The following is a 26191-nucleotide window of genomic DNA, read 5'->3' as shown; positions in this document are numbered from 1 at the left end:
TCTCCTCTCACTCTAAACCTATGCCCTCTAGTTCTGGACTCCCCGACCCCAGAGAAGAGACTTTGCCTATTTACCCTATCCATTCCCCTCAATTTTGTAAACTTCTAAGGTCACCCCTCAGCCTCCGATGCTCCAGGGAAAACAGCCCCAGCCTGTTCAGCCTCTCTCTATAGCTCAAATCCTACAACCCAGGGATGTATTTACAATGGCAACATCCTTGTAAATCTTTTCTGAATATTTCAAGTTTCACAACATCTTTCCAATAGGAAGGAGAGCAGAATTGCACACAATATTCCAAAAGTAACCTAGCCAATGTCCTGTACAGCCGTAACATGACCTCCCAGCTCCTGTACTCCATACTCTGACCAATAAAGGAAAGCATACCAAATGTCTTCTTCACTATCCTGTCTACCTGTGACTCCACTTTCAAAAAGCTATGAACCTGCACTCAAAAGGTCCCTTTGTTCAGCAACACTCCCTAGGACCGTACCATTAAGTGGATAAGTCCTGCTAAGATTTGCTTTCCCAAAATGCAGCACCTCACATTTATCTAAATTAAACTCCAACTGCCACTTCTCAGCTCACTGGCCCATCTGGTCCAGATCCTGTTGTAATCTGAGTTAACCCTCTTCGCTGTCCACGACATTTCCAATTTTCATGTCATCTGCAAACTTACTAACTGTTCCTCTTATGCTCACATCCAAATCATTTATGTAAATGACAAAAAGCAGAGGACCCAGCATGAATACTTGTGGCACTCCACTGGTAAATAGCCAGAATTGTACATAGATTACAAAGTGCACAACCTTGCTGCAAGAAAATCAACAGGGTTTAAACCCTGCCCCCAAAATCTGAATTCAAGACACCCAACCAGGTGTTTCCTAATTATTCAAAGCCAGAGTGACAGCTATGACCAGAAATTAACATGTAGATGGAAATCACAAGATCCTAGTTAACTTAAACAGTCACAAAACTGTTTCACTCAGTACAAAAAGTAATGGTCTATATTAACAATTAGTTGCAAAATCAGTGTCAAAATATACAATAAATCATTTGTTTCCTAAAGCAGTCAACCACAACAGTCTTGCAATAACCTCCTGAAAAGTAGCACAACTCTTGACTAGATATGAACAGGAATTAAGACCTGGAATTAGTGAACTGTTTTAGGTTGTATAATTTAAGATGCTTTGAGGACTGAAAACTATTGTAGAATTCAAAAAAGGCAGATATCAAAACACAAGTGATTTCTACCATCAATTCACAACTAATGCTAATTAGTTACAATTTCCATATTTGATGCTTGTGTCACTATTTGCATGCATCTCATTCCATATTCAGTATTCTATAACATCTCATGACATTTGTTGTTGTGTTTACTCCAGAATAGTTTTGGTTTCAAAGTGAGATAGAACATAGAACATCACAGCACAGGATAGGCCCTTTAGCCCTTTATGTTGCACCGACCTGTGAAATTAATCTACTACCCATCTAACCTACACCATTCCATTATTATCCATATGTATGTTCAATGCCCATTTAAATTACCTTAACATCGACAAGTCTACTAATGTTGCAGGCAGGACATTCCACGCCCTTTACTGCTCCAAAAAAAAAAGAAACCACCCCTGATATCTGTCCTAAATCTATCACCCCTCAATTTAAAGCTATGTCCCCTCATATCAGCCTTCACTATCCAGGGAAAAAAGCCCTCACTGTCCACCCTAACCCTTTGATTATCTTATACATCTCAATTAAGTAACCTCTCAACCTTCTTCTCTCCAATGAAAACAGCCTCAGTTGCCTCAGCCTTCCCTCCATACCACACAACATCCTCGTAAATCTCCTCTGAATCGTTCCAAAGCTTCCACATCTTTCCTATAGCACGGTGACCAGAATTGCACGCAATACTCCAGTGCGGCCTTACCAGTGTCTTGTACAGCCAAAGCATGACCTCATGGCTCCGAAACTTAACCCTCTTATCAATAAATGCCAACACACCATATGCCTTCTTAACAACCCTATCAAGCTAGGTGGCAACTTTGAGGACCTGGACACCAAGATCTCTCTGTTCATCTACACTGCCAGGTATTTTACCATTAGCCCAGTACTCTGCATTCCTGTTATTTCTTCCGAAGTGAACCTCACTTTTCCGCATTAAACTCCATTTGCCACTTCTCAGCCCAGCTATGCATCTTATCTATGTCCCTCTGTAACCCACAACATTCTACAGCACGATTCACAATTCTGCCTCCCTTAGTGTCATCTGCAAATTTACTAACCCATCCTTCTATGCCCACATTCAGATCATTTATAAAATGACAAAGAGCAGTGGCTGATAGTGTTAACAAAGTTTTTCTGCGTTGTCTGTAACGGCATTCTGGCCTGTTGCACTATCAGCACTTGTCATGCCTGTGCTTCCAGTTGGAGATTTTGCATCTCATACTGATGTGCTGCAATGACCATTACACTGGTTTGCTCTGACTCCTCAGCTGAACTCTGTTGACCAACGTCTTGACTTAGTTATGCCAAGATCACTTTGCTGTTAATATTGCAGTAAGGGTGCTCAACATTCCATACTAGAACTGAAACATACAAGAGATATCTCTAGGCAGACCAATAACTGAAAACTAATCCAGATTTACTATTAATAGGTGAAAAACATGAAATCCTTAAATAAAATTAGCACTGTTACAGTATAATTAATACTATAACAGACTACAAAGAATACACTGAACTGGGCACTCTAAACAACTGATACTGCATTAAGACGCAAGAACTAGGAGTAGGCCATCTTGCCCCTTAAGCCTGCTCTGCCACTAATATCATGGCTGATCTTTTTGTGGATTCACCTATTCTTAGCCACCCTCTTACCATAAACCTCAATTCCTTTACTGCTCAAAAACTAATTTAGCTTTAAAAACATTTACTGAGGAAGCCTCAACTACTTCACTGGGCAGGGAATTCCACAGATTCTCAACACTCTGGATGAAGTCCCTTATCAATTCAATCCTGAAGCTGCTCCCCCTAATTTTGAGGCTATGCTCTCTTGTCCTAGTTACACCCAGTGGGGGAAACTTCCTCTCAACTTCTATCCAATTTCATATTTTGATAAGATGCCCCCACATTCGAAATTCCAATGAATATAATCCCAGTCTACTCAGTCTCCAAGACAATGCCCACATCTGAAATCAGCCTAGTGAACCTCCTCTGCACCCCTTCTAGTGCCAGTAAATCTTTAAGAACAAAACTGCACTCAGTGCTCCAGCCAGGTGTGTCCTCACCAGCACCGTATACAGCTGCAACACAACCTCCCTGCTTTTCAACACAATCCCTTTTAGCAATAAAGGACAAAATTGCATGTGCCTTCTTAATTATTTGTTGCACCTACAGACCAATCTTTTGTGATTTATGCACAAGGACACCAGATCCCTTTGCACAGCACCATGCTGCAAATCTTTTTAATCACATATAGTACTTTTCAAACTGTTATTCCTAACAAAATTGATGACTTCACATTCCTTAAACTTGTGCCCAAACTTAAACCGAACCAAGCAACCTTTGTATTCCCAGCCCAAAGGTCTACATCAACATACGTTTTTCTTCTCCATCTCCCACTGTACAGATAATGGTTTCCTCTTCCTTCGCAAACAGGGTTACCATTTCATCTCTCTCAACTTGAGATGTTTGCATTTTAAGATGACTCTTGCTCTATATATGTGCATCTTGTTCCTGACAATCATCCTTACTTTCTTACAATACTAATTTTAGTCTCAGCCAATCTTTTGCCAGTTTATGCAGTTAAAGCACAGTAACATTACCCTCTATCGTTGCATCATAACCCCATCCCAACTTGCTGCTAAATCCTCAAAATGTTTATTCTCTTCAATCCCAACAAGATTATTCAGCAGAATGATTTTTAAGTTGCCACATATCAACAAGGAGGTTAGGTAAAAGTGAAGGCAAATAGTAAAAATTCTCCAATCACTTTTCAAATATTTTTATGGAAATTGCACAGGAAATGGTACCACAACAACTTAGAACACATAGTTGACATACAATTGTGACCAAAAACAGGATTTAAGATTATGAAAAAAGGAAGTGTGTCAATTTTTCGATACCTCCCATGACTTATATGTAGTCACTTTAAGAGTGAACCCAGTTTGCATCTAGTAGAGAAAAAGTGTGACGTTGGAAATTGTGCCTTGCTTTAAGCAGGTGGGTGGGGATTTTAGAAAAGTGGCAATGGTAGATTGGAGTTACACACAGAACTGGAGATAGATTAAGCAGAGTATGGGGGAAGTAAAGGGAAGGCAGAACAACAAGAGAATGAAGCAGTGAGTAGAAGTGAATCCAGGGGTAAGGATGCTACACTATTCCATCACAGGCAGGCCCTTGAAACATACATATAATTTTATCAAATCATGTACAGCCAGCTGTCTTATTTCAGACAAAATAAAGTGCAAAACTTGTATGGCAAAATATAAAAAGGCCTCACTTGTGACAAGAGCATTTTTCAGAAATGAAGATTGAAAATTGAAAACTGAAAAAGTGAAAATACAAGATTTCAATTGTGCACATCAAGGTAAGAGAAAATAATATTCTGCAGTGCAAACAAAAAGCAAGTGTGAAATATTCCAGTTTGAACGCTTACCTGATTCTGTGGGAGAGGAGGCTGAGACTGTCCATCAGGCGCCTGGCCTTGGTTGTCATTCCCTCCTACAGGAGAGCCACGGGTCGTGGCTGTCATACTCGCCACTGGACAGATCTTTGCAATTTTGTCTGGCTATGTGGTTGTTGAAAGAGAAAAATAAACTGCCTCCTCACCGAAGATGCGAAACAAATTTAGATCTGTACATAAAAGCACCACCTCGAGCCCAGGTTGTTTTGCAGAGACCATTGCACAGCCTGAAAGAAGCAAATAAATTAATGTCTAATTCAAATTGTTTCAACACAGGTAACTATACAAATATTGATGCAAGTCATTTCAACCATCAACTCCAAACCAACCACCAACTGTGATCGTGTTCTAACCAGCAACATTGTACTTTTACATGCAGAAGTTAAAAATTCATCTGGTGGAAAGGCAGGTGCCACTAGCACTACTTGCTGTGGCAGCCCAAAAACAAAGCCAATAGAGACACAAGTGGCATGCTAAGTATTTTTCAATGCATGAGATAAAATGTGGCCATGACGCCCAACCTCCATGAATAAACAAGGCAAAGAATGCACTGCGTGGAGAATATGAATGCGCAGCACCAAGAGTCATTTACTAGCACCATTACGGATTAAGATTCAAGTTCTAGAGACATAACTAATGGCTCACAACACATGGTATGGGAAAATTCCACTTGATTTTGTCTGCACCAATCCAGTGGTGAAAGATACTTTCGTCAATAATTAAACGTTAAATAACTCGAGCCTAGTCCGCATGAAGGTAAAACCCTGCCTTACGTCATCAATGTTCAATGTTCTTCCATCCATCATAAGGTCAGAAATGGGGATATTCAGCCCTATTTGCAGCTTCTCAGATACAGAAGTATTGCATGTCTAACTGCATTAAAACCAGAATATATTTAGGCTTGTGCTGACAATAAACATCTCTGTCACAGCAGTGCCAGGCAATGACCAGCGCCAACTAGAAAGAACCGAACCATCACCCAGTGATAGTAAATTATTAGAAATGAGAGAGTGTAAAATCAAGGAGTGACACTGACAAAATGAACTTTTCTTTAGTTATCAGAGGATATTACAAGAAGCAAAACTTAGGTGAAAAAAATAAGTTGAGTGCATTTTGTTAAGGTGCCACAGAAACTAAAGGCTCAATGTAGGAGGGAGCATTTGGGTCAGTGGTGCTGAGCTGTCCTTTCTAATTGGCTCTCTGGTACAGCATCTTACACAGTTCAAACTTGCCTCAGCAATTTTAATACATTTCTAATTAAGGTAATCATATCACTGAACCACAAAAGAGATAGCCAGGATTGTGGTCCACCTCCAGTTCGTCATTGTTTTTCCAGGCTCTCATCTTTCTTCTTGATTTTCTTCTTGGATACAGTATTCACGGTAACGTTTGTCAGGTGCACCATATTAACTGCCAATTAACTCGATACTTGCCTATTACTTCAGGATCTTTTAAATTCATCACAGGAAATACAAAATATTGATTGTCTGGTTACTGAAACAAAGGAGTGACGAATGGCTCTTTTAGATTAGCAAGACATAATGAATGACATATCACAGACAGCCGCGCTGGAATCTAAGTCCTAAAGCCGACTTAAAGCTGCAAAAGGAATATTGAGCAGTTAAGAGATAGAGATAAGGTGAAGTGAAATCAATAAGCAATGACCTGGCAGTTGGAGTTTGTTAGGGCTGCCCATGATTGAGCAGCATAAAATGGCCACCAGCTGCGATGGCTAATGCAGGACATGGCTGACAGTAGTTAAAGCGCTTGGGAAAATACTTGTTTAATGTGGCCTTCAAATAGAACAATAGTAGCTCCATGTAATCAAGGTTACTGGCTGAGATAGAACGTGCAGCTGCAATTGCTTACATAAATAAGACCATTTCACATTATTGAGTTACTGCTCAAACTATTTAATCCCTTACAACATTAAGAGTAGCTTTTAAGATTCTTCAGATAATCATAGATATAGATACCGAAGTAGTTCTCGATCCAAAAAAAATCTCCACAAGCATTAGAGGAAACGATTCAAATCAGTTTCAGACAGTAAAAACAGCCCCCATATCATTACAGGGAGAATTAAATCATAGGTACACATAGTAGTAGACACTGGACAGTAGATTGCATGAACACATTAAGACAACTGGTTAGCTAAAGAATTCTAACATGAGGTGTAACCACACAACTTTGTTGGAACTGATCAAACATTCAATATTCTTTTCTATTTCCTGTAATGAAGATCTTCAAAAGGTCCTGAAGTAATAGGCAAGTAGCTAATTAGTTGGGTGTTAACATGGTGCAGCTAGCAAATGTTACGTGAATACTGCATCCATTGTGAAAAGCCTCAAGATGATAAAGTCCAGGAAAACATCATTAAGGACTGGGGTTGGACCACAGGCCTATCCATCCCTCTGCAGTTGTGATAGGATTGGCTTAATAGGACATACACAAATTGCTATGGCATGCTTGAACTGTGTGGAATGCTGTACCAGAGAGCCAATTACAAAGGGATAACTTGGCACTGGTGACGAATAGCAATCAAAGAAGGGGAGTGTGTGCTCCAAGTTTTAACTGTACAAGTTAAAACATTCTGAAGCTTGTGTGCCTTATTGCTCTGGAGAAATGAGGCTGTAAATCGCAATACGGGGTATCTGAAACTACTCCACGACTGACTCTCTTTGGAAAATAGGAGATCTAACTGAGTGCAACAGAGGAGTATATGAACTTGTCCACTTTAGCAGGAAAAAGTATTATTGTCGAGAGAGATAGGTTTCCAACCTTTGATGTTCAGAGGTATTTTCATGAATCAGAAATGGTTTGTATGTAACACGAATTGTTTTGCTGCTGCAGAAACTCAGAGGTCCATGCACAGAGTCAATGTGTTCAGAAGATTCATGTAGACTAATCTAAATACAGTCGTGCCTCGACTTACGAACTTAATCCGTTCCGGGACCCAGTTCGCAAACCGAAAAGTTCGCGAACTGAATCAATTTTTCCCATTGTTCGGATAGCATAAGAACGCTTGGACGGCTGTTCACAGCGCACACGCCAAAGACGAACTGAATGAGATCATGCAGGGCCCGAGGGCTTGCGTTCAACAAGCGTGTAGCAAAGCAGAACAATGAAACCAGGTGGCCACACACTGACTTTTTGCGTTCGCACCTTCAATTTCGTATATACGTTGAAGCAAGATTTTACATACGATCCTGTTCGTAAACCAATTTGTCAGTGAACAGGGTCGGTTGTATGTCGAGGCGCTACTGTACATATACTATCAGTTACCAGAACAAATTCACTCCAAATCTCTCAACATAGAAGGATAAGTCCTATACATGGGTCACATCTTTCCTTTACATATATACTAGTGTTCATAGTCATTTACGTGAGATGTTTTCTTTTCCCACCTTTAAGCTTAATTTACAATAAAAGAACATAAAAATTGGGAGTTGGGGATGGGCACTCAATCGCTCAAGTTGACCCCCAAAAGATCAGATTTGGTAATGGTAGATAGTCCAGAGATAACGTCCCCATCTCTAAGCCACGAGGCCGGAATTGAAGACTTACCTCCTCCTGAGTGTTTTGTCAGAGGACTCCAGCACAGAAAAAGACCTGCCCCTTGAATCTGTCAGTCAACAACCATCTCACTACTCAAATCCCATTTTAATAGGGACAATATCACTATACAAGACCGTTATCTCTGAACAAAGAGGCCTAGGTTCAAGCCCTACTTATTCAAGAAATGTGTGATATCTCTGAACAGGTTGATCAGAATTTTATTTTAAGATAACAAAACCTATTGGGCTCCCAAAGTCAAATTGCAACATAAGAATACAGGAGCAAGAAGCAATCAGTCAGCCCATCCAGCTGGCTCCACCAGTCAGACAAGTAGGGCAAGGAAGCCAAGGTTTAAAGTCTCACCTGCTCTCGATGTGAGTCATAACATGACTGGAGAGGTCAATCTTTTCTTTAAAAAAAATGACCCAAATACTCCACATTCCTGCACATCCATCCTTGCTAACCTCTCATCGCCTTGCTACTTCTACCTTAAAAATATTCAAAAGCTCCCTTCTTCAAAAACAGAAAGCCAAGGAAAAATAAGAAAATTTCTCATCTGGCTTGCGTGATCTTACTCATCTGCGTTGACTTAAATGCCCACTGCATCCATAACAATTATTTCTCAACACTCCCAAACACCATCCCTCTCATCTGAAAGGAGGACGTGCCAGCAGATCTCTGCAGCAACATAACTACAATCAATAAAAGTTGCAGTAATTACAGGGATATTGCCCTGCTCACACCACTGAGTACAAGAATTGAGATGTCATGCTGAGATTGTAGAGGACATGGGTGAGGCTACTTTTGGAGAACTGTGCACAGTTCTTGTTGCCTCCTATAGGGAGGATCTTATTAAATTGGAAAAAGGTGCAGAAAAGATTTACAAGGATGTCATTGGGACTGGAAGATTGGAGTTATAAGGAGAGGCTGGATAAGCTGGGACCTTTATTCCATGGAGTATAGGAGGTAGAGGTATAAAATCATGAAAGGTATAGAAAAGGTGCACAGTAATGGTCTTTTCACTAGGATAGGCCAGTTCAAAAATAGAGGACACAGGTTTAAGGTGAGAGAAGAAAGACTTAAAGAGGGACCTGACGGGCAACTTATTCCACGTACAGGATGCAATGAACTGCCAGAGGGAAAGGTAGATGCATCTAAGTTACAACATTTAAAAGACATTTGCATAGGTACTTTAACAAAGGTTTTGACGAAACTGGGCCAAACAGCCAATAGGACTAGCTTAGTTTGACAAACTTTGTCAGCATGGATGAGTTGGACCGAAGCTCTGGTCAACTCCCTCCAAAGGTGATTCATCGCTCACAAGATTTTAATTCAAATGCCTTCCTCTCCCAGATCAATAATTTTTAATCCCTCGAAGAGTCTTTCGCAGCAGTTTTTTTTTTAAACTTTGAGATTTTCCCTTGCACACACATTAGGCAAATCTTTCAGCCCAATTTCAAATCTTTGCAAATTTGGTCTCTTGAATCTAAATGCAAGCTTTCAGACATTCCTGCTATGAAACAAAAATTTGGCCTATTCCTTTTTCTCCCAGAGATGCTGCCAGGCCAACTTGGAATTTCAAAAGCTTCTTGGAAAAGCTTCGCTCAAGTCACATTGCCATGGCAATGCGAACACAAGCTCTATACCCCAGGTAGCAATACTGATTAACTACCATTGAGATACCAACACTCATGCCAAGTCAACGGACAATTCAAAGCTTAAATCATTACAAGCCAACATTTTCAACACCTGCCCAGATCTTGGGAGACTGTGGCTCTAATCATTATACTTACTAATGCTGCTGCCATTATTGCCAAATGTGATTATATTGCACTTTGTTGCCTGGAAAACCATCTGAACCTTGCTTTAAATCTTGACCAGTCACTTCACATTCTCTTTATGGAGCACATGTACTGTATATACTAAATTCAAGACAGACATAACTCAATGTTCGAAAAACCTCAATTGTAACAATTCACAGGGACATTAGGTGAATGAGACTTGGAGAGTTGAGATACAAGCAGCAGAGTTTGGTTTGATCTCAGGTTTACACAGAATGGAAGAAGGGAGTTGGCCAAGACAGTTTATAGCAGTCATTTCTTGAGATAACAAAGGAACTGCCAAAAAAAAAGTTTTCAGCAGCAAAATATAGGCACTGCAAACTACACGCTCGTCAACAAATAAATATGTAGTCAAGTTAAATCTTTCCCAGTGAAGTGGAAAAAGTTTCACACCACTGAACACGTTCTAGAGAGATGGTTCAAACCAGCAAACTCACCCGCCCCAACTAAGTTACTATGTCCAGCATCAATACTTTTACATCCCAAACTTCAGAGGACAATGATTTGGATAAACACAGAGCCAACTTTCTTTATATGCAATCAGAGAAAACAAAATCCTGCACAATGTACACATGCAGCCCGGTATTAAATACCACCCATCCCACACAACCTTAGCAGGGTCAGAGCAGTCACAGTACCCAAAGACAGAAGTCACTTTCAAGGGTACATGAACATGACAAATTTCTATGGTATAAAACACACAAAGCAAAGCATTAAATATTTTGACACAAGTCAAATTAAGAATCTCAAAAGGGCAGATAGCAACATTTTGGTCATGTCACTGGATGAATATTTCAGAGACCCAAGACAATACTCTGGACTCATGGGCTCAAATCCCACCATAATAACTTTGAATTTAAATTCAAATAATAAATCTAAAATCTTTTTTAAAAAACTAGTCTCAGTAATAGTGACCAGTAAATGAGCAATCGTAATACCCATTTGATTCATAAATGTCTTTTTGTGAAAAATTTGCCACTCATCTGATCAACTACACAACAGTGCATGGGACTTTTAAACATCATCTGAAATAACTGAGCAAGACAATCAAGGACAATTCGGCATGGACAGCAAATGCTATCATACCTAATGCACCCATATTCCATGAAAAACAACTTCAACCCTGTGCTCATTAAACAGACCAAACCTTCAACCACACTGAACACAATTACTCTCCATAATGAGCAAAAGGAGGTCAATCGCTTTACCCTCCATAATGAGTGAAAGGAATGCAGTTGGTAACTAAGCTGATCTAGCAGTAAGGACTCCACAGCTTTCCATTGACAGCTAACCCTCTAACCCCTGCTGCCCTCCAATCACCTATGTCGATACACTAATTTGAACTTCATTTCCAACAAAGCCAGAGATAAATACATTTGCCCACACAAAGAACAAACTGTAATAACTCTCCCACCAACTGAGCACAAAGAAACATCCATCTCCATCTATTCAGTATAAACAGCTTATTGCTGTGCCAAATTTACTGATATTACAATTTGTCAATTAAAGATGTCATTTTAGTTTTTTGATACAATTTACATTCAAACAGGTTATTGGCAAAATTTGTAACTTCGCTATATGCTTCTCCCTTACTCCAATGGATTGAATAAATCAAGTCCTTACAGCCTAAGAACAAAATTAACCAATTTTACTGTTGGCAAATCAGGTGGTTATTTTAAGATTGCAGCTACAAACATTAAATTGTAAGGAACATACTTCAATCCAGAACATAAAACTTGAAGCCTCTAGATTAGTGTGGAAATGAATAATAACTGAATATTTGAAATTTAATTTGGGAGATATGTAGATATTTTGAACACTTATCTATGAATATTGCAGCTTTTTTTTTAAAATGCAACAAACACACAAAACATCAAATTTTCAATTCAAAGAAGAACTATGGATTCTGGAAATCAAAAATTTCCAGAAAAAAGTGAGCCTGAAACGTTAACTCTGCTTTCGCGTCATAGATGCTGCTGAATACTTCCAGCAATTTCTGATTTTGTATCTACTCTCAATTATTAACTACATTAAAAATATCAGACCTAAAAATCTATGCAACACAATTCACATTGTACTAAAGCTCATGGCTTAATCACCATTATGCAACATAAAATAAAAATTCCAGTTAAAAATTGTGAAATGTATGCTATGCTGGTTGATCCTTTAATGTTTCAAACCGGTTGCCAAAGCTGTTATGAAATTTGGATTTAGTTTGTTCCAGTTGAATTCTTCCAACTGCAACTATTTATAACCTGATAGCACAACACACTTACACTGATCAACGGCTAGATTTTGTTTTACAGAAATTATTTTAAAATGAGCTGAAGTCCCTTGACCTGAAACATTAAATCTGTTACTCTCACTGATGCTGCCAGACCTGAGCATTTCAAAATTTTATGTTGGCTTTCGTTTTTAAAATGGTTTTGTAAGTTTGGGAGAAGATTTGTAGCTCTGGTGCTCGTTGCTGTGGTTCTGTTTGCTGAGCTGGGAGTTTGTGTTGCAGATGTTTCGTCCCGTCTAGGTGACATCCTCAGTGCTTGGGAGCCTCCTGTGAAGCGCTTCTGTGATGTTTCCTCCGGCACTTATAGTGATTTGTATCAAATTGCATCAAGACACTGTTCAAAAGGGCCACAACACACTGCAGTACACCAGAACTGCAAAAAGAGGAAGAAGAACACCTATACAATGTATTCGCCAAAAACAGATACCCCTGCAATTTCATCAACAGATGCCTAAGGGAAAGACAACAAAATGAGGACATGCCACAACCCAAAGGACTAGCTACACTACCATACATCAAAATCATTTCTGAATTGACAGCCAGGCTATTGCAACCACTAGGACTCATAACAGCACACAAACCAACAGCCACTCTCAGACAACTCACCAGGACGAAGGTCCCGATACCCAGAATGAGCAGAACCAATGTAGTGTACAAAATCCCATGCAAGGACTGCACAAAACACTACATAGGACAAACAGGAAGACAGCTAATGGTCCGCATCCATGAACACCAACTAGCCACGAAACGACATGACCAGCTATCCTTAGTAGCCAACACTCCGATGACAAGCAACACGAGTTCGACTGGGACAACACTATTATTATAGGGCAAGCCAAACAGAGAACAGCCAGGGAATTCCTAGAGGTATGGCACTCATCCACAGATTCAATCAATAAGCACATCGACCTGGACCCAAAAGACTGGCCACTGCAGCAGACAGCTGGAACTGACAACCGGAAGCGGCAGGTACAAATCACTATAAATGCCGGAGGAAACATCACAGAAGCGCTTCAGAGGAGGCTCCCAAGCACTGAGGATGTCACCTAGACAGAGGACGAAACGTCTGCAACACAAACTCCCAGCTTGGTGAACAGAACCACAACAATGGTTTTGTAATATTGTCACTCTCTGGTATAAACAGATACTTTCATTAGGTGATCCGAGACCACTGATTAAATACCACAAAACCCTCATGGTATCTAGCAGCATGGGAGACAGAGCTAGACACCCACAAGCACCGTAATAGTTTGACAAGGTTCCAGGAAATCAGATGAATCAACAATTTTGTAAGCATTGTGGAAAACAAGCCTTCTGGGATACATAAGAACCTTGGATTAATGGTAGTGACTGAGCAGAAATAACGTTAAGAGATCTCAGAAATGCAAGCAGTGTCATGACCATGAGATAGGAGATCCCTGCGAACAGTGCAGGAAAGGCGATCACATTGATGTGTCAAATTGCAGGTGTTGAGTGTCCACGTGGTGCTATTGATGAAGCCTCCAGTATATTCTGCAAATAGCACATACTGCCGCCAATGTCTAGTGTAAATAATATAAATGCTTAAGCTATCAGTTGGATACAAATGAAGTGGGTTGTTTTGCCTGTCGTATCAACTGTTGGAGCTGCACTCATTCAGGCAAATATAGCATTATTACAGCTGCATAATTAAAATATTTTATTTTGCTTATGTCTTTAAAATGGACAAAATCTTATAAAATGGTTGCCAGTGTTCACACGATTCCCTCACTGATACAAGGACGAGACCATATTCACTTCAATGAGAAATCACAAGAGACCTTTTGCAATCTAATGAACATTCCCAAAGATAAGCAGAAACTCCATGATAATAATCTCCCATTCAAGAGTGAATAGCTGTTAGCTCACCACAGGTATGAAACGTCTCAATGAGAGCCAAAGTAACAACTGAAGCAGTTGAACAAGTTAATGAGTCTGCATTACATGCTAAGGCCAGTCCAACACCTGATATGGAAACATGATAACCCACTTGGGATAGCAGCCATTTTAAGTTTTAATCTATATAAAAGAGGTTGTGGATAATTTTTGGACTCAAACCAATGAGGAGAATTTGGAGAAACAAAAACATTAGATTGGTTTCTCAGCTGAAGCTAACTCAAGGAGGGGGGAAAGCAGTTGTTTTGTTGCCAAAACAGACCAAAGTGTCATAACCACAGAACTAATGGGGAATATGAAATATCCTCTCTGCAAATAATGCTCAGCCAAATAATGCAGGCAAATACCAACTATCATAGCACCTGACCATAGCTTAACCTTACTTCATATTTTCAACTCTATCACTTCAGAAACATAATTTAGCACAGCCTGTGAAAATTCAATGGAAAATATGTCATCTACTTTTTGTTAGGCTCTTTTTCGAGATTCTTATGCACTTGATGCAACTACAATACACCAACTTCTGTGAAAGCCAAAAAACTTCTCCACTACAAGCTATGGAGGAACTGTCAACACTCCTTGCAATGCTTGTAGAGCAGTGTCAAGAGATCTCCACGAACAAAGGGACCAGTTCTTCATTTAAACAGAATCTTACATCACAGTCAGTAATGCCCACAAGACAATCCCACTTTTGACTAGATGTGATAGATTTGCGGTGCTTCTTGAGATTGCGTAATCACTTATCTGTGTACATACTGCTTTGCTGGTTCACGTACATGTAGAAAAGTGTTTCAACTTCAGGTTGAGATCTAATTTTTCAAGAAGCAAATCTGACATACAAATATGGCCAAGACCACGTGACTTTGATCTTAGCATGATCCCCTGTACTCCTGGATTACTGCTAAAAGTGTTTCGAATAATCTAAGTGATGAGCTTACAATTGTGGTCAAAAATTTTCATCTACAACATCAACTGCCAGACCGGTTCTAAATTTATCCCTTTTAACATAATTGCCATTTCACACAACATAAAAGGAGGGCATCTTTACATATCAGATAGGTTGGTCAGAATGAAGTCAAGTGGACATTTCTCTCCTGTTGGTTTTCCAACCAACTGCCTTAAGCCCAGTATGACATACTGTAGCTTTCAAAAGTTGGTCAGCTCAACGGTTCTGGCATGATCAAGTCACTTGATGTACACTGATGTTCAGCATATAATTCCGCACCTTTACTGCCCTCATTGCTTCTTGCAAGTATTCAACATAAACAATAATTGACTTACCAGCAGGGGGGGGGTGTTCAACTACAGCACAAAGCTATCAACCCAGAAGAACAGGATCTAGATTCAAGACACCAAATTTGCAAAGATTCGAAATTGGGCTGAAATGAGCCTGAGACATTATACAAACAGAGAGTTAGGTTGAACCTTGAGGAATTTGCAGTACAGTTCCAGCATGGTTCAAAGAGGTTAGTAAGGAATTTGCATGATTAATTGCATTGTTTCTGATACATGGAGATTTGCTACAACAGAGTAGTTTGCTTGGCTACTTTAGACAGCAGTGAAGAGTCAACCAAATGACATGTGGACAGTCTGGAGTCACACAGAAGCCACCTCAGGAAAGAAAAATGACAATGGAATCAGATGGGCTTTTACAATAATTTGGTAGTTACATCATTGAGTCACAGATATACAGCACAGAAACAGACCCTTCGGTCCAATGCGTCCATGCCGACCAGGTATCCCAACCTAATCTCGTCCCAGCTGCCAGCACCCGGCCCATATCCCTCCAAACCCTTCTTATTCATACACCCATCCAGGATGCCTTTCAAATGTTGCAATTGTACTAGCCTCCACTATGTTCTCTGGCAGCTCATTCCATACACATACCACTGCGTGAAAAAGTTGCCTTATATCTTTCCCTTCCCACCTTAAATCTATGCCCTCTATCTCTAGAGTCCCCACCCAAAGGAAAAGACTTGGTCTGTTTATCCTACCCATGCCCCTCATGATTTTATAAACCTCTATAAGGTCACTCTTCAGCCTCCGACACTCCAGGGAAACAGCCCTCACCTATCCAACCTCTCCCTATAGCTCAAATCCTGAATTTTCAAAACATCAATCACTACAGAGCAATATCTTAAATTCCAATCTTATTCATTGAATTTAAATTCCATTAGTTGCAGTGGGATTTGAACTGAATTCTCCAGAGTTGCCCAGGTCACTGGAACATTAGTGCAGGAACACAGCCAGTGTTCAACTCTTCCCATGTGTACAGGCAGATGAAACATCTGAGGATTCTGGTTGACACTGACACTTTTCAAATATTTGTTATGATTAATTATTAAAAAGTACATGGATTTGTCAAAAAAAAGACATTTGTAATGAGCTACTATCCAAGGCTAAAAGTTCCTGACATTGTTATTTGGAAGGATGTTTGGAATCTTAGATGGTGAACAAAAGGTTAGAATTGTGCATTGCTAAGACGTAGCAATGTTGGGAGTGGGCAGGGTCTCATAGGTGCATGCAAGTGCTCAGAGAACACCCCTTGCTTTCTGACAAATCATCAGGGCCCAAACTGTGTAACATCAAGCATCCCCTTCCCTTCTCGTCACCATTTCATTTTTATATTATGCCTCAAACAAATTATTACAAGCTTTTTGATAAGTGACCACATTTCCCCAATTTTCAAAAGATCGTGGCAGACAGAGTTTTAGTTTGACAAGCTACCCATTTCCGCAAACTGTTACAATGTGTTTCAGCTGACGAAAAAAATACACTTAGAAATAGCTGTGTCACTAAAGGGATCACCAGTCACTATAAATTACTGGTGGTCTCTAACTGAATCGGTTAGATTCAACCAGAACTAAATTCTCTTTTTTTAAACAAAAGGTTGCTCAGAAGAAACTCAAATATTCATGAGACATATCTTCTTGTTTCAACTCAAGATGACTTAACTGCAACTCAATGCTTCCCAAACTCACTCAACATGAACCTATTAACAGGTTTGAAAATTGCCCTGACCCCAGAGAACTGAGAAAATGGAGGAAATGCTCAGAGACCATGGCAGAATGAAGTATTTTAATATTCTAGGATGACTAAAAAATCCAAGCGCTCCAAGGTTTTTTGAGATCACAAATCAAACTTCAAAGATCAGTTAGTTTGGCCAGGCCTGCTATAAACTCAAGATTTAAAGCAGCCTATCAGCTGTTAACACTCAAAACTCACCACCCCACTGAGGTTCATGACTCAAATTGAGAAACCTGGCTCAAGAAAATAAAAACCCTGGATTTCTCTTTCTGTAAACCTGACAATGTTATTTGGTGAATGAATATTCCTGTGGAACATTATTTCTTATTGATATTCTTGGCTTCTTTCTTACTAAAAATGAATCTCCGTTTTAGTAGGTAGCAATTTTTTTTGTATAGGAAAACTTGCCGTGCAATCAAAGCCATTAATTGCCACTTTTAAAAAAAAACTCCGGGTGAATTCAGCTAGAATGAACACAGGAAACATTTGTCACAAAAAAAAATCAGAATCCTTTGGTAGATTTAACAGTTCAACAACTGACCAAAATCAAAATTGAATCAAATGTCAAATCAGTGACAATGAGTGAAAAAACAAAGATTAGATCGAGAGAGTGAGGAACTTGAAAATACTGAGGGGCCTCGACAGAATGCTTTTGGAGATGATATTGCCAACTCGTAATAAAGGCAAGGATCCAAGGGCATAACCTCAAAGTGAAGGCAGGACCCCTTAGAATTGAGATAAGGGAGTAATTCAGCTAGAATTCACACACCATGGATACAATGATTCCAGTAATTTGTTCTTTCAATGGCTCTCAGTACTTTTTTCACCCAACAAGACGTATGACTGACAGGAAATGGGTGACTTTTATTTTGTACCAGTCAATGACTCAATGGAGAGTGTCATTGTTCAAACTTTTCTCTATTTGTGAACAGCTTGCAGTTAGATTTGCCCTTGCCCATGTAATCTCCACAACATCTTACTCTGCAAGCTGATGGGAGTGCAAGCTAGACACTATGTCCAGCCGCTGCACTGAGTAAGCAAAGTCAGTACCACTGACAAGACCAATGTGGGCCTGGATTAGAAAATCAGCAACCCAATCTGTCCACTGCCACACAGCTGTCACACTGTTGAATGCTTTCACACACACTTGCCCTGCTCATCCCATTCCCATCACCTGCTTGCCACCCCATTCTCTGTTCCATTCACATCTACACAAAATCAGAACACTTCAATAAATGAAACTTGTATTTTAATGTACCTTCAAGTCTTAATAAACTAATTTCTGCATGATAATTTCAATATTCTTTGATACAAGCAATAATCTGTGGAGTCACTAGCAGTGACATCACAGATCTTGCAACTGCACATGGGTAGTGTGCCTCTTCCAGTTGCAGCAAATGCAGCTAAAATAGAAATTGTACAGTGTCCTTGAGAGGACATCTGTGATCAGAATGAACACAGGAAACATTTGTCACAAAAAAAAAATCAGAATCCTTTGGTAGAATTAACATTTCAACAACTGACCAAAATCAAAATTGAATCAAATGTCAAATCAGTGACAATGAGTGAAAAAACAAAGATTAGATCGAGAGAGTGAGGAACTTGAAAATACTGAGGGGCCTCGACAGAATGCTTTTGGAGATGATATTGCCAACTCGTAATAAAGGCAAGGATCCAAGGGCATAACCTCAAAGTGAAGGCAGGACCCCTTAGAATTGAGATAAGGGAGTTATTTTTTTTAAGCCAGAGGGTGGTGAATCTGTCTAATTCATTGCCAAGGAAGACCATGGAGGTCGCGTCATTGAGGGTATTTGAGAAAGAGATAGGTGGATTCTTGAATCTGGTCAGCCATGATCAAATGGCTGACCAGACTTGATGGACCAATATCTAGATTAGTGGTGCTGGAAGAGCACAGCAGTTCAGGCAACATCCAAGGAGCTTCGAAATTGACGTTTCGGGCAAAAAACCCTTCATCGGGAGAAGGGCATTTGCCCGAAATGTTGATTTCGAAGCTCCTTGGATGCTGCTTGAACTGCTGTGCTCTTCCAGCACCACTAATCCAGAATCTGGTTTCCAGCATCTGCAGTCATTGTTTTTACCACCTTGAAGGACCAAAGGCCTAATTCTGCTATTATATCTTATGGTCTCAGTGCAGCAATTTGTACATGGTGTCATCCATTAAATATATTCAGATACGCCTCCAAACAGCAAGGTGGTTCTTGAAAATGTTAGAAGTTACAAAACAAATTATCAAATCTATCATTTAACCATTCAGCTGCCCTCAGAGGTTTTTGTGATATTTGTATAAAGAACCATGAGTGCTACTCACCTTGTCATTATTTGGACAGCAAATACTAACGCAGTGTATGTGCCATTATCAGGTTAATGGGAGCCAATGATTCAGGCTACCTAAATAGCAAACTCCAAGTGTACGCTAATCTCATATTGACCAGCAACTAAATAATATAGCTCCAGAACTACAGAGCTTTTCCTGTGAAAATGTATGCAACTTCCCCTACTTTTGAAATTGAAGACGGAACAAAATTTAATGAAATGTACAAGAAGAACATGAACGAAAGGATATGCAATGGTACCTAGTATTCACCCCTATTTACAAACCCAAATATGCTCATGCACAAACACTATTTAGCACTGGTTAACTTAAGCATTAATTCTAATTACTTTTATTAAAGCAGTTCAAATTGGAATGACCAATAATTCAAGTCTCCGCTTGATACACTTTAGAAGTTAACACATGGAAGTTTAATTAAATATTATAACTATTTGAATATAAGCTAGACCAAATAGTATCAGACATGTACCAACAGAAGTAAGTCTCTCAAGGCAGCTAACTGGCTTTTACAAATGAAGAAAATGAAGGTCATAATTTCAAGTTCAGAGGAAAGTAATTTGGATAGCCCGTGCCTTTAAAGATGATCTGTTTTCCCTGGGGTTTCCACAAAATTTTTTAAATCAATAAACCCTAACAAAATAAAGCTTTGGAATTTTATCCTCCCATTTCTCTCAAAGTATGGAATACAAACAAATAATTCTGAAAAGTGCAGACAATGTTTTTGAAACAGAATGGAGTAAACAAAATATTACTGAAAATTTTGCAATGCACAAGCTCCGAATGCACTAAACACTTTTACTTCAGGTACTATACAAAAAAGGCAAGTCAGATGTAAAGAAATTAGTGCTCCAACTCAATGATCTCCAACTGGAATTCTGAATTAAGACCAGCAACTTCAATTACGTTGAACTTGGAGAATAAATCTGACAAACTGTATTAGGGTTACAAGGTGATATGCAGATAGTTGACAAAGATATAGATTGTGGACACAGTAAATCAGAAAAAGGGACTGTTGAGCAAAGAAGGATGCTTTAATCTGTAACAATACAACTGGAGACAAATTTTGATAGCCAAGTTGTCAAACTACACTTTTATTTTAGTATTGGTATTTTTGGCAGCTTCAATTTTTGCTGAAATTTGCAAACAACCTCGACTTTGTGTAGAAATGCATTTCTCACCCATTTAAAATCCAGAAAGGCAGCGTGCAAGGTTGCAGTTAGATATTTGGCGGGAGCACAGTCAGGACGTAGATGGATCAACAGTATTTTAGACAAAAAGTCTCTGAAATGAGGCTCAAAAATGCTCTATTTCCTGCCATACAGGATTTATAAATCTCAATATTTTTCATCTGGAAGCAGAATCTAGGTCATTTTCTCCACAGTAACAATGTCCTGATATGCTTGTAGAATTTAATTCAAACAGCTAAGAAATTGAGGAAAATAGTTCAACTGTAACTTGACTTTGAAAGAAATTTGCAAACTAATAGGAGCGGTGGTAAAGATCACCCATCCTGGAATAGTTTGCGCAAGCAAACACTCACCAATATTATGTTAAATCTGTATTTTAGCCCATGCTTAAAGAGGATCAAGCAAATAGGAAAAAGATTGACTGACAATTGAACAGAACCACATATACAGTCATATTTATTAAATGAATTAGCTAATCTGTGTTTGCAGGTTTAATAGACAGCAAGGCAGCTTCAAAACTTAAAGTTTAAGATCACATCTATTTCCTGTACGAATTCTAACCCACTCAAAACTTGTGATAATTAAATATCCTAGCTTGTAAATGCTAAAGTACCAATGAAAATTATACCACATACACCAGGTTGTGGCTTTTCCTATCAGAAAATTTGATATCATGCTACATCATACTCAAACTTGCACCATCCTCTCACGTGTACTTGGCTACAATCACTCTAGTGTCAGTCATCTAACAACACACCTGAATTGACTAGTTTTCCTCGAGATTTTTTGTGGCACCAACGTAACTTCCTTTCATGACTGTAACAGTTAGTTATTGTGTAATGACAAAAACAGATTCACAAGTATATCACCGCAGCTGAAATTTACATTACACAAAATATCTTTAAACAACTGATCACCAGTAAGAGTCAGAAACCCAGGATTAAATTGCCGAGTTTACAGAGTTCCACCTACAACCTCAAGAATGTAGGCTATGATTCTATTACATGAAAGCTGGGGGGCAAGTACTTACGGTCATAGAGCACAGAACCAGACCCTTACATTCAACTAGTCCACACCAAACATAACCCCAAACTAAGCTGGTCCCATCTACCTGCTCCTGGCCCATACCCCTCCAAACCTTTCCTATTCATGTACTTATCCAAATGTCTTTTGGACATTGCAATTGTAACTATTTCTTCATTCCACACTCAAAGACTTTTGCCCCTCGTGTCTTTTTTAAAACCTCTCTCCTCTGAAAAAAACTTCAGTTTTATTTTGTTTCATCAATTACAAACAAGTTTCTTCAAAATAACTTCAGAGTCAAAATTCATAGCATAGAGGATAATTCAAGCCATTAACTGCATGAAAATTGCACCATAGGTTTTACATAAAAAGTGACCTTTTTAAATATCTAAACCATGCTCATTTTCAACTAGTCAATATCTCAAGTGAGACTCTTTTCTGAAGTATGCTGTCTTAAGTTCCTAAATAGTTTATGCCTATCAGTGCTACATTCAAACATCAGCAAATGTCAGCTGTACTTAATCTTGTGCATCATGATTCTTGCCGAAAACTTCCACCACATCATGCTGGAATTCGAAAAAATTAGTTTGTTCTTAAATTTAAAATTGATAATTTTGTACAAATGAAGCTACAAGTCAAATGAAAACTTGACAACTTGAGCCCACATCATTAATCTATATGTTGACTTTTTATTTTGTTTCTTTGCATACTGAAAAATTCTTCCAGTTCAAGTCAAATATGAACCGAAAAAGTTATTCCCACTTTAAACTGGAGGGAGATATCATTAAACAACATTATAGACATGTCCAATTCAGCTGAGATCAAGAACAAACATTCCTTCATAATTCCAATGACGGGTAACACCCAACCCACTTTCCTGATTGTCATGTGTTTTCCCAACATATTTATACTTCCTCAGGAAAGCAAAAGGTGAAACAATGGTAATTATGCCTTTTTACTTAAACAAAATCTGCCAAGGTGCAAATAAAAGATGGCTTAAATATTAAAATTACAAATGGCATTGCACAATCCTTATTTACTTCATATTTTTACAAAGCCAAATCTGCAATCTTGAAGTTTAGTTCTGGTCCAGAACTATGAAAAGCTAAATTAATGACCATATTGCCCTGGAATCATGCAAGCACAATTACAAAATTTTAAATTTGACCCACTCTGCCAGGTTCTCTCCAACTTATACGGTTTAATTGAGATAAGCTTTATTTTCTGGATTACCCAGATTAAAGTTCAAAAAGAAAAGGAAACAATGGAAAAGCACAAAATACAAAGAGTTTGAAGCTGATAATCAAAGGAAAATCCAAAAATGTTTTATAAGCATAAAAACAATAATGGAGGGGGAGGCACATTGCCTCAGGGGGTGGTATGGTGGCTCAGTGGTTCACATTGCTACCTCACCGCACCAGGGTTCAATTTCATCCTCGGGCGACTGCATGTGTGGAGTTTGCATGTTCCCCCCTTGTCTGCGTGGGTTGCCTTCAGGTGCTCTCGCTTCCTCCCACAGTCTAATGAAGTGCGGGTTAGGTGGATTAGCTATGGGAAATGCAGACTTCCAGGCATAGGGCAGGAGGGTGGACCTGAAAGGAATGCTCTTTTGAGGGGCAGTGTGGACTCGATGGGACAAATGACCTGTTTCCACACTAATTCTGTCTTGAGTAATAGGAGGGTTTAAGCTTTGGAACAAAAAAGGAAATGGAAGGCAAAGACAGAGTTTAAGTTTTAAATGAGTACCTGTGTACCTTTTCTTAGCAAGAAGGTACTTGGGATATTAAATGAGAAGGGAACTGAAATATTAACATTAATGCAAGGTATTATAAAGCAATTAAAATTGGCAAGTTACCAGTGTTAGATGGGTGCATCTGAGGGTGGAAAGTAAAACTGCAAAAAGGAATGCACCATAAGCGTCTAACATTCTTTAGATATTCACAGGGTTTTGGGGGGGGGGGGGGGGGGGGGGGGGAGAAGAAAGAGAAAGGAAGAGGAAGATAGAGGAAAACAGAGGGAGGGAGGGAGTGCAAAGGTGGACAATTACACAATTGAAAAAGGAGACAGAACAAACCCAACAACTGCGCAACTTTAGTCTTGGTAGTAGGAAAGCTTTTGTGAAAATTAAACTGTGACAAAATCAAGTCACAGGAACAAGGGATTATTAGTTATACAAAGTCAGCATACATTGTTAAAGACGAGCTTTGTCTACTTCAATCATGTTTTTAAGGGAACTACAGTGGTTCATGATGACATTGTGGTTAACGTGATGTTTAAGAGCTTCCAGAAGGAATAAAGCAAGATAGCAGTGGAATATGAAGTTTGCTGAGTGAAGGAAACAGTGTACTTCAAACTAAAGAGATATTACCTCAGATAGGCGCTACGATCACTCTTCTTGATATACAATGATTTAATCTCCAGTATGCAGTATTCAAGTTAAAGTTGTACAAATCACACAAGATGTTTGTGGACTGTGAAGAGGTATGGTGGAACCCAAAAGCAACACAGAAATTAAATGAATACACAGATGTAGCAAGTGAAATTTAGTCTAGATAAATAAAAAGTGATACATTTTTGCTAAGAACACGAAGAGGCAGCCAGGATACAAACGACAACAAAGAGACCAATTATTGAATGTGGCAAGACAGATTAAGAAACTGGATAACAGTGCAGAGTATAACAAGATGGTTATGGTCAGCTTTTATTATAGTCCCGATTTGGCACTTGAGTGCCCAATTCTCAGCATCACACTTCAGACAAAGGTGTGAAAGTTTCAGATAGCACATAGACTTGATGATCCAGCAATAATAAATTTCAATAAATACAGGTTTGAGAAGCTAGTGCTGTCTCTTTAGAAAAGGTTGAGAGGAGTTTATTTGGAGCAGTCTAGAGGGAAACTGTTCACTTTGGCAGTCAAGAACCAAATGGCACAGATTGAATGCTGTTGGCCAAAGAAAAGCAGCAACTTTAAAAATGCATAATGTATCAGGATCTTCAATTCTCTGCCTGACAGGATGGTGATGGCAGATTTACTTGTGCTTTCAAAAGGGAATTGAACAAGCACCTGAAGATAAAACATTTGCAGCATTACAAGGACAGGAGTGGAACTAGCTTAATATTGCATTCAATGCTGTTCTCCCTGTTGTAGGAAACATTTTGTTAAACTTGAAAGGATGGATGTAGTGGGATTGGATAGTTTGAGCTACAGGAAGAGGCAGAATAGGCTGGTGCTTTTATCCCTGCAGCGTCAGAGGCTGACCTTATAAAGGTTAGTAAGGTCATGAGTAGCATGGATAGGGTAAATAGTAACACCTTTATTACCAGTGTAGGGGAGTCCAAAACTAGAGGGCCTAGGTTTAAGCTAAGAGGCGAAAGATTTAAAAGGGATCTAAGGGCCAACTTTTTCATGTAGAGTGCGCGAATATGGAACAAGCTTCCAGAAATGACAGTGGAAGTAGTGATACTTACAACATTCATATGGCAAGTGGATGGGTACATGAATAGCAAGGGTTTTGAGGGATATGGGGCAATTGCTAGCAAACAGAATAGATCAATTTAGGATATCTGGTTAGCACAGACAGGTTAGACCAAAAGGTCTGTTTCCATGCTGTACAACTATGACTAATTGCTCTTTAAGAAAGCCAATGTGGTCTTGAAGGGCTAAAAGCCTGCCTGCACTCCAATGATCCTATGTTAACATGGATTAGCACTGAAACATAGCAATACGGATAGACATTTGGGTTTTCTCATGTAAAGAAACAAAATAAAAAGTCAATATATAGATTAATGATGTGGGCTCAAGTTGTCAAGTTTTCATTTGACTTGTAACTTCATTTGTACAAAATTATCAATTTTAAATTTAAGAACAAACTAATTTTTTTTTAATTCCAGCATGATATGGTGGAAGTTTTGGGCAAGAATCATGATGCATAAGATCAAGTACAGCTTATGTTTTATTCCTGCCTGAGCCACCAGTGATTGGCTGCTATTAAGACTGAACTGCCAGACCTATAGCAGAGCTTACTCAATAAGTTTGTCAACCAGTGTTATAAGTGATAGATTAAATACCCCCTTACTTTCTCACTAACCATTAAGGGCGAAGACGTTTGTTTGCTTACATCAGTGAAAATATACAATGGTGAAACATGCCACTTGTACTTCAGATTTAAATAAAGGGTTTCAGGCCAGTTCCTGATAACAGCTACTCTACAAAAACGTTTCATGGTTAGTGTTCCCAGATTATTTTTTTTTTGGGGGGGGGGGGGTTCGGGCCACCAGGTTAGGGCAAAGACAGTCAGGGACTATGGGGCAACATCAGAAGTTTATAAA

At 39.1% G+C, this 26191-nt stretch overlaps 1 protein-coding gene across 3 annotated transcripts in view; it reads right to left on the bottom strand.

The window, feature by feature from the left end:
- Positions 1-26191, bottom strand: part of usp9 (ubiquitin specific peptidase 9) — a 259627-nt gene that overhangs the window by 218004 nt on the left and 15432 nt on the right. For all 3 annotated transcript variants that reach the window (XM_072585147.1, XM_072585145.1, XM_072585144.1), the window contains one exon: positions 4652-4905. In XM_072585147.1, the coding sequence (XP_072441248.1) occupies positions 4652-4747 (96 nt within the window). In that variant the 5' untranslated portion in view covers positions 4748-4905. The remainder of the gene's footprint in view (positions 1-4651; positions 4906-26191) is intronic.

Source organism: Chiloscyllium punctatum, chromosome 15 (assembly GCF_047496795.1).
Source record: "Chiloscyllium punctatum isolate Juve2018m chromosome 15, sChiPun1.3, whole genome shotgun sequence".
NCBI classification, from domain to species: domain Eukaryota; kingdom Metazoa; phylum Chordata; class Chondrichthyes; order Orectolobiformes; family Hemiscylliidae; genus Chiloscyllium; species Chiloscyllium punctatum.
This window is presented reverse-complemented; position numbering and strand designations above follow the sequence as displayed.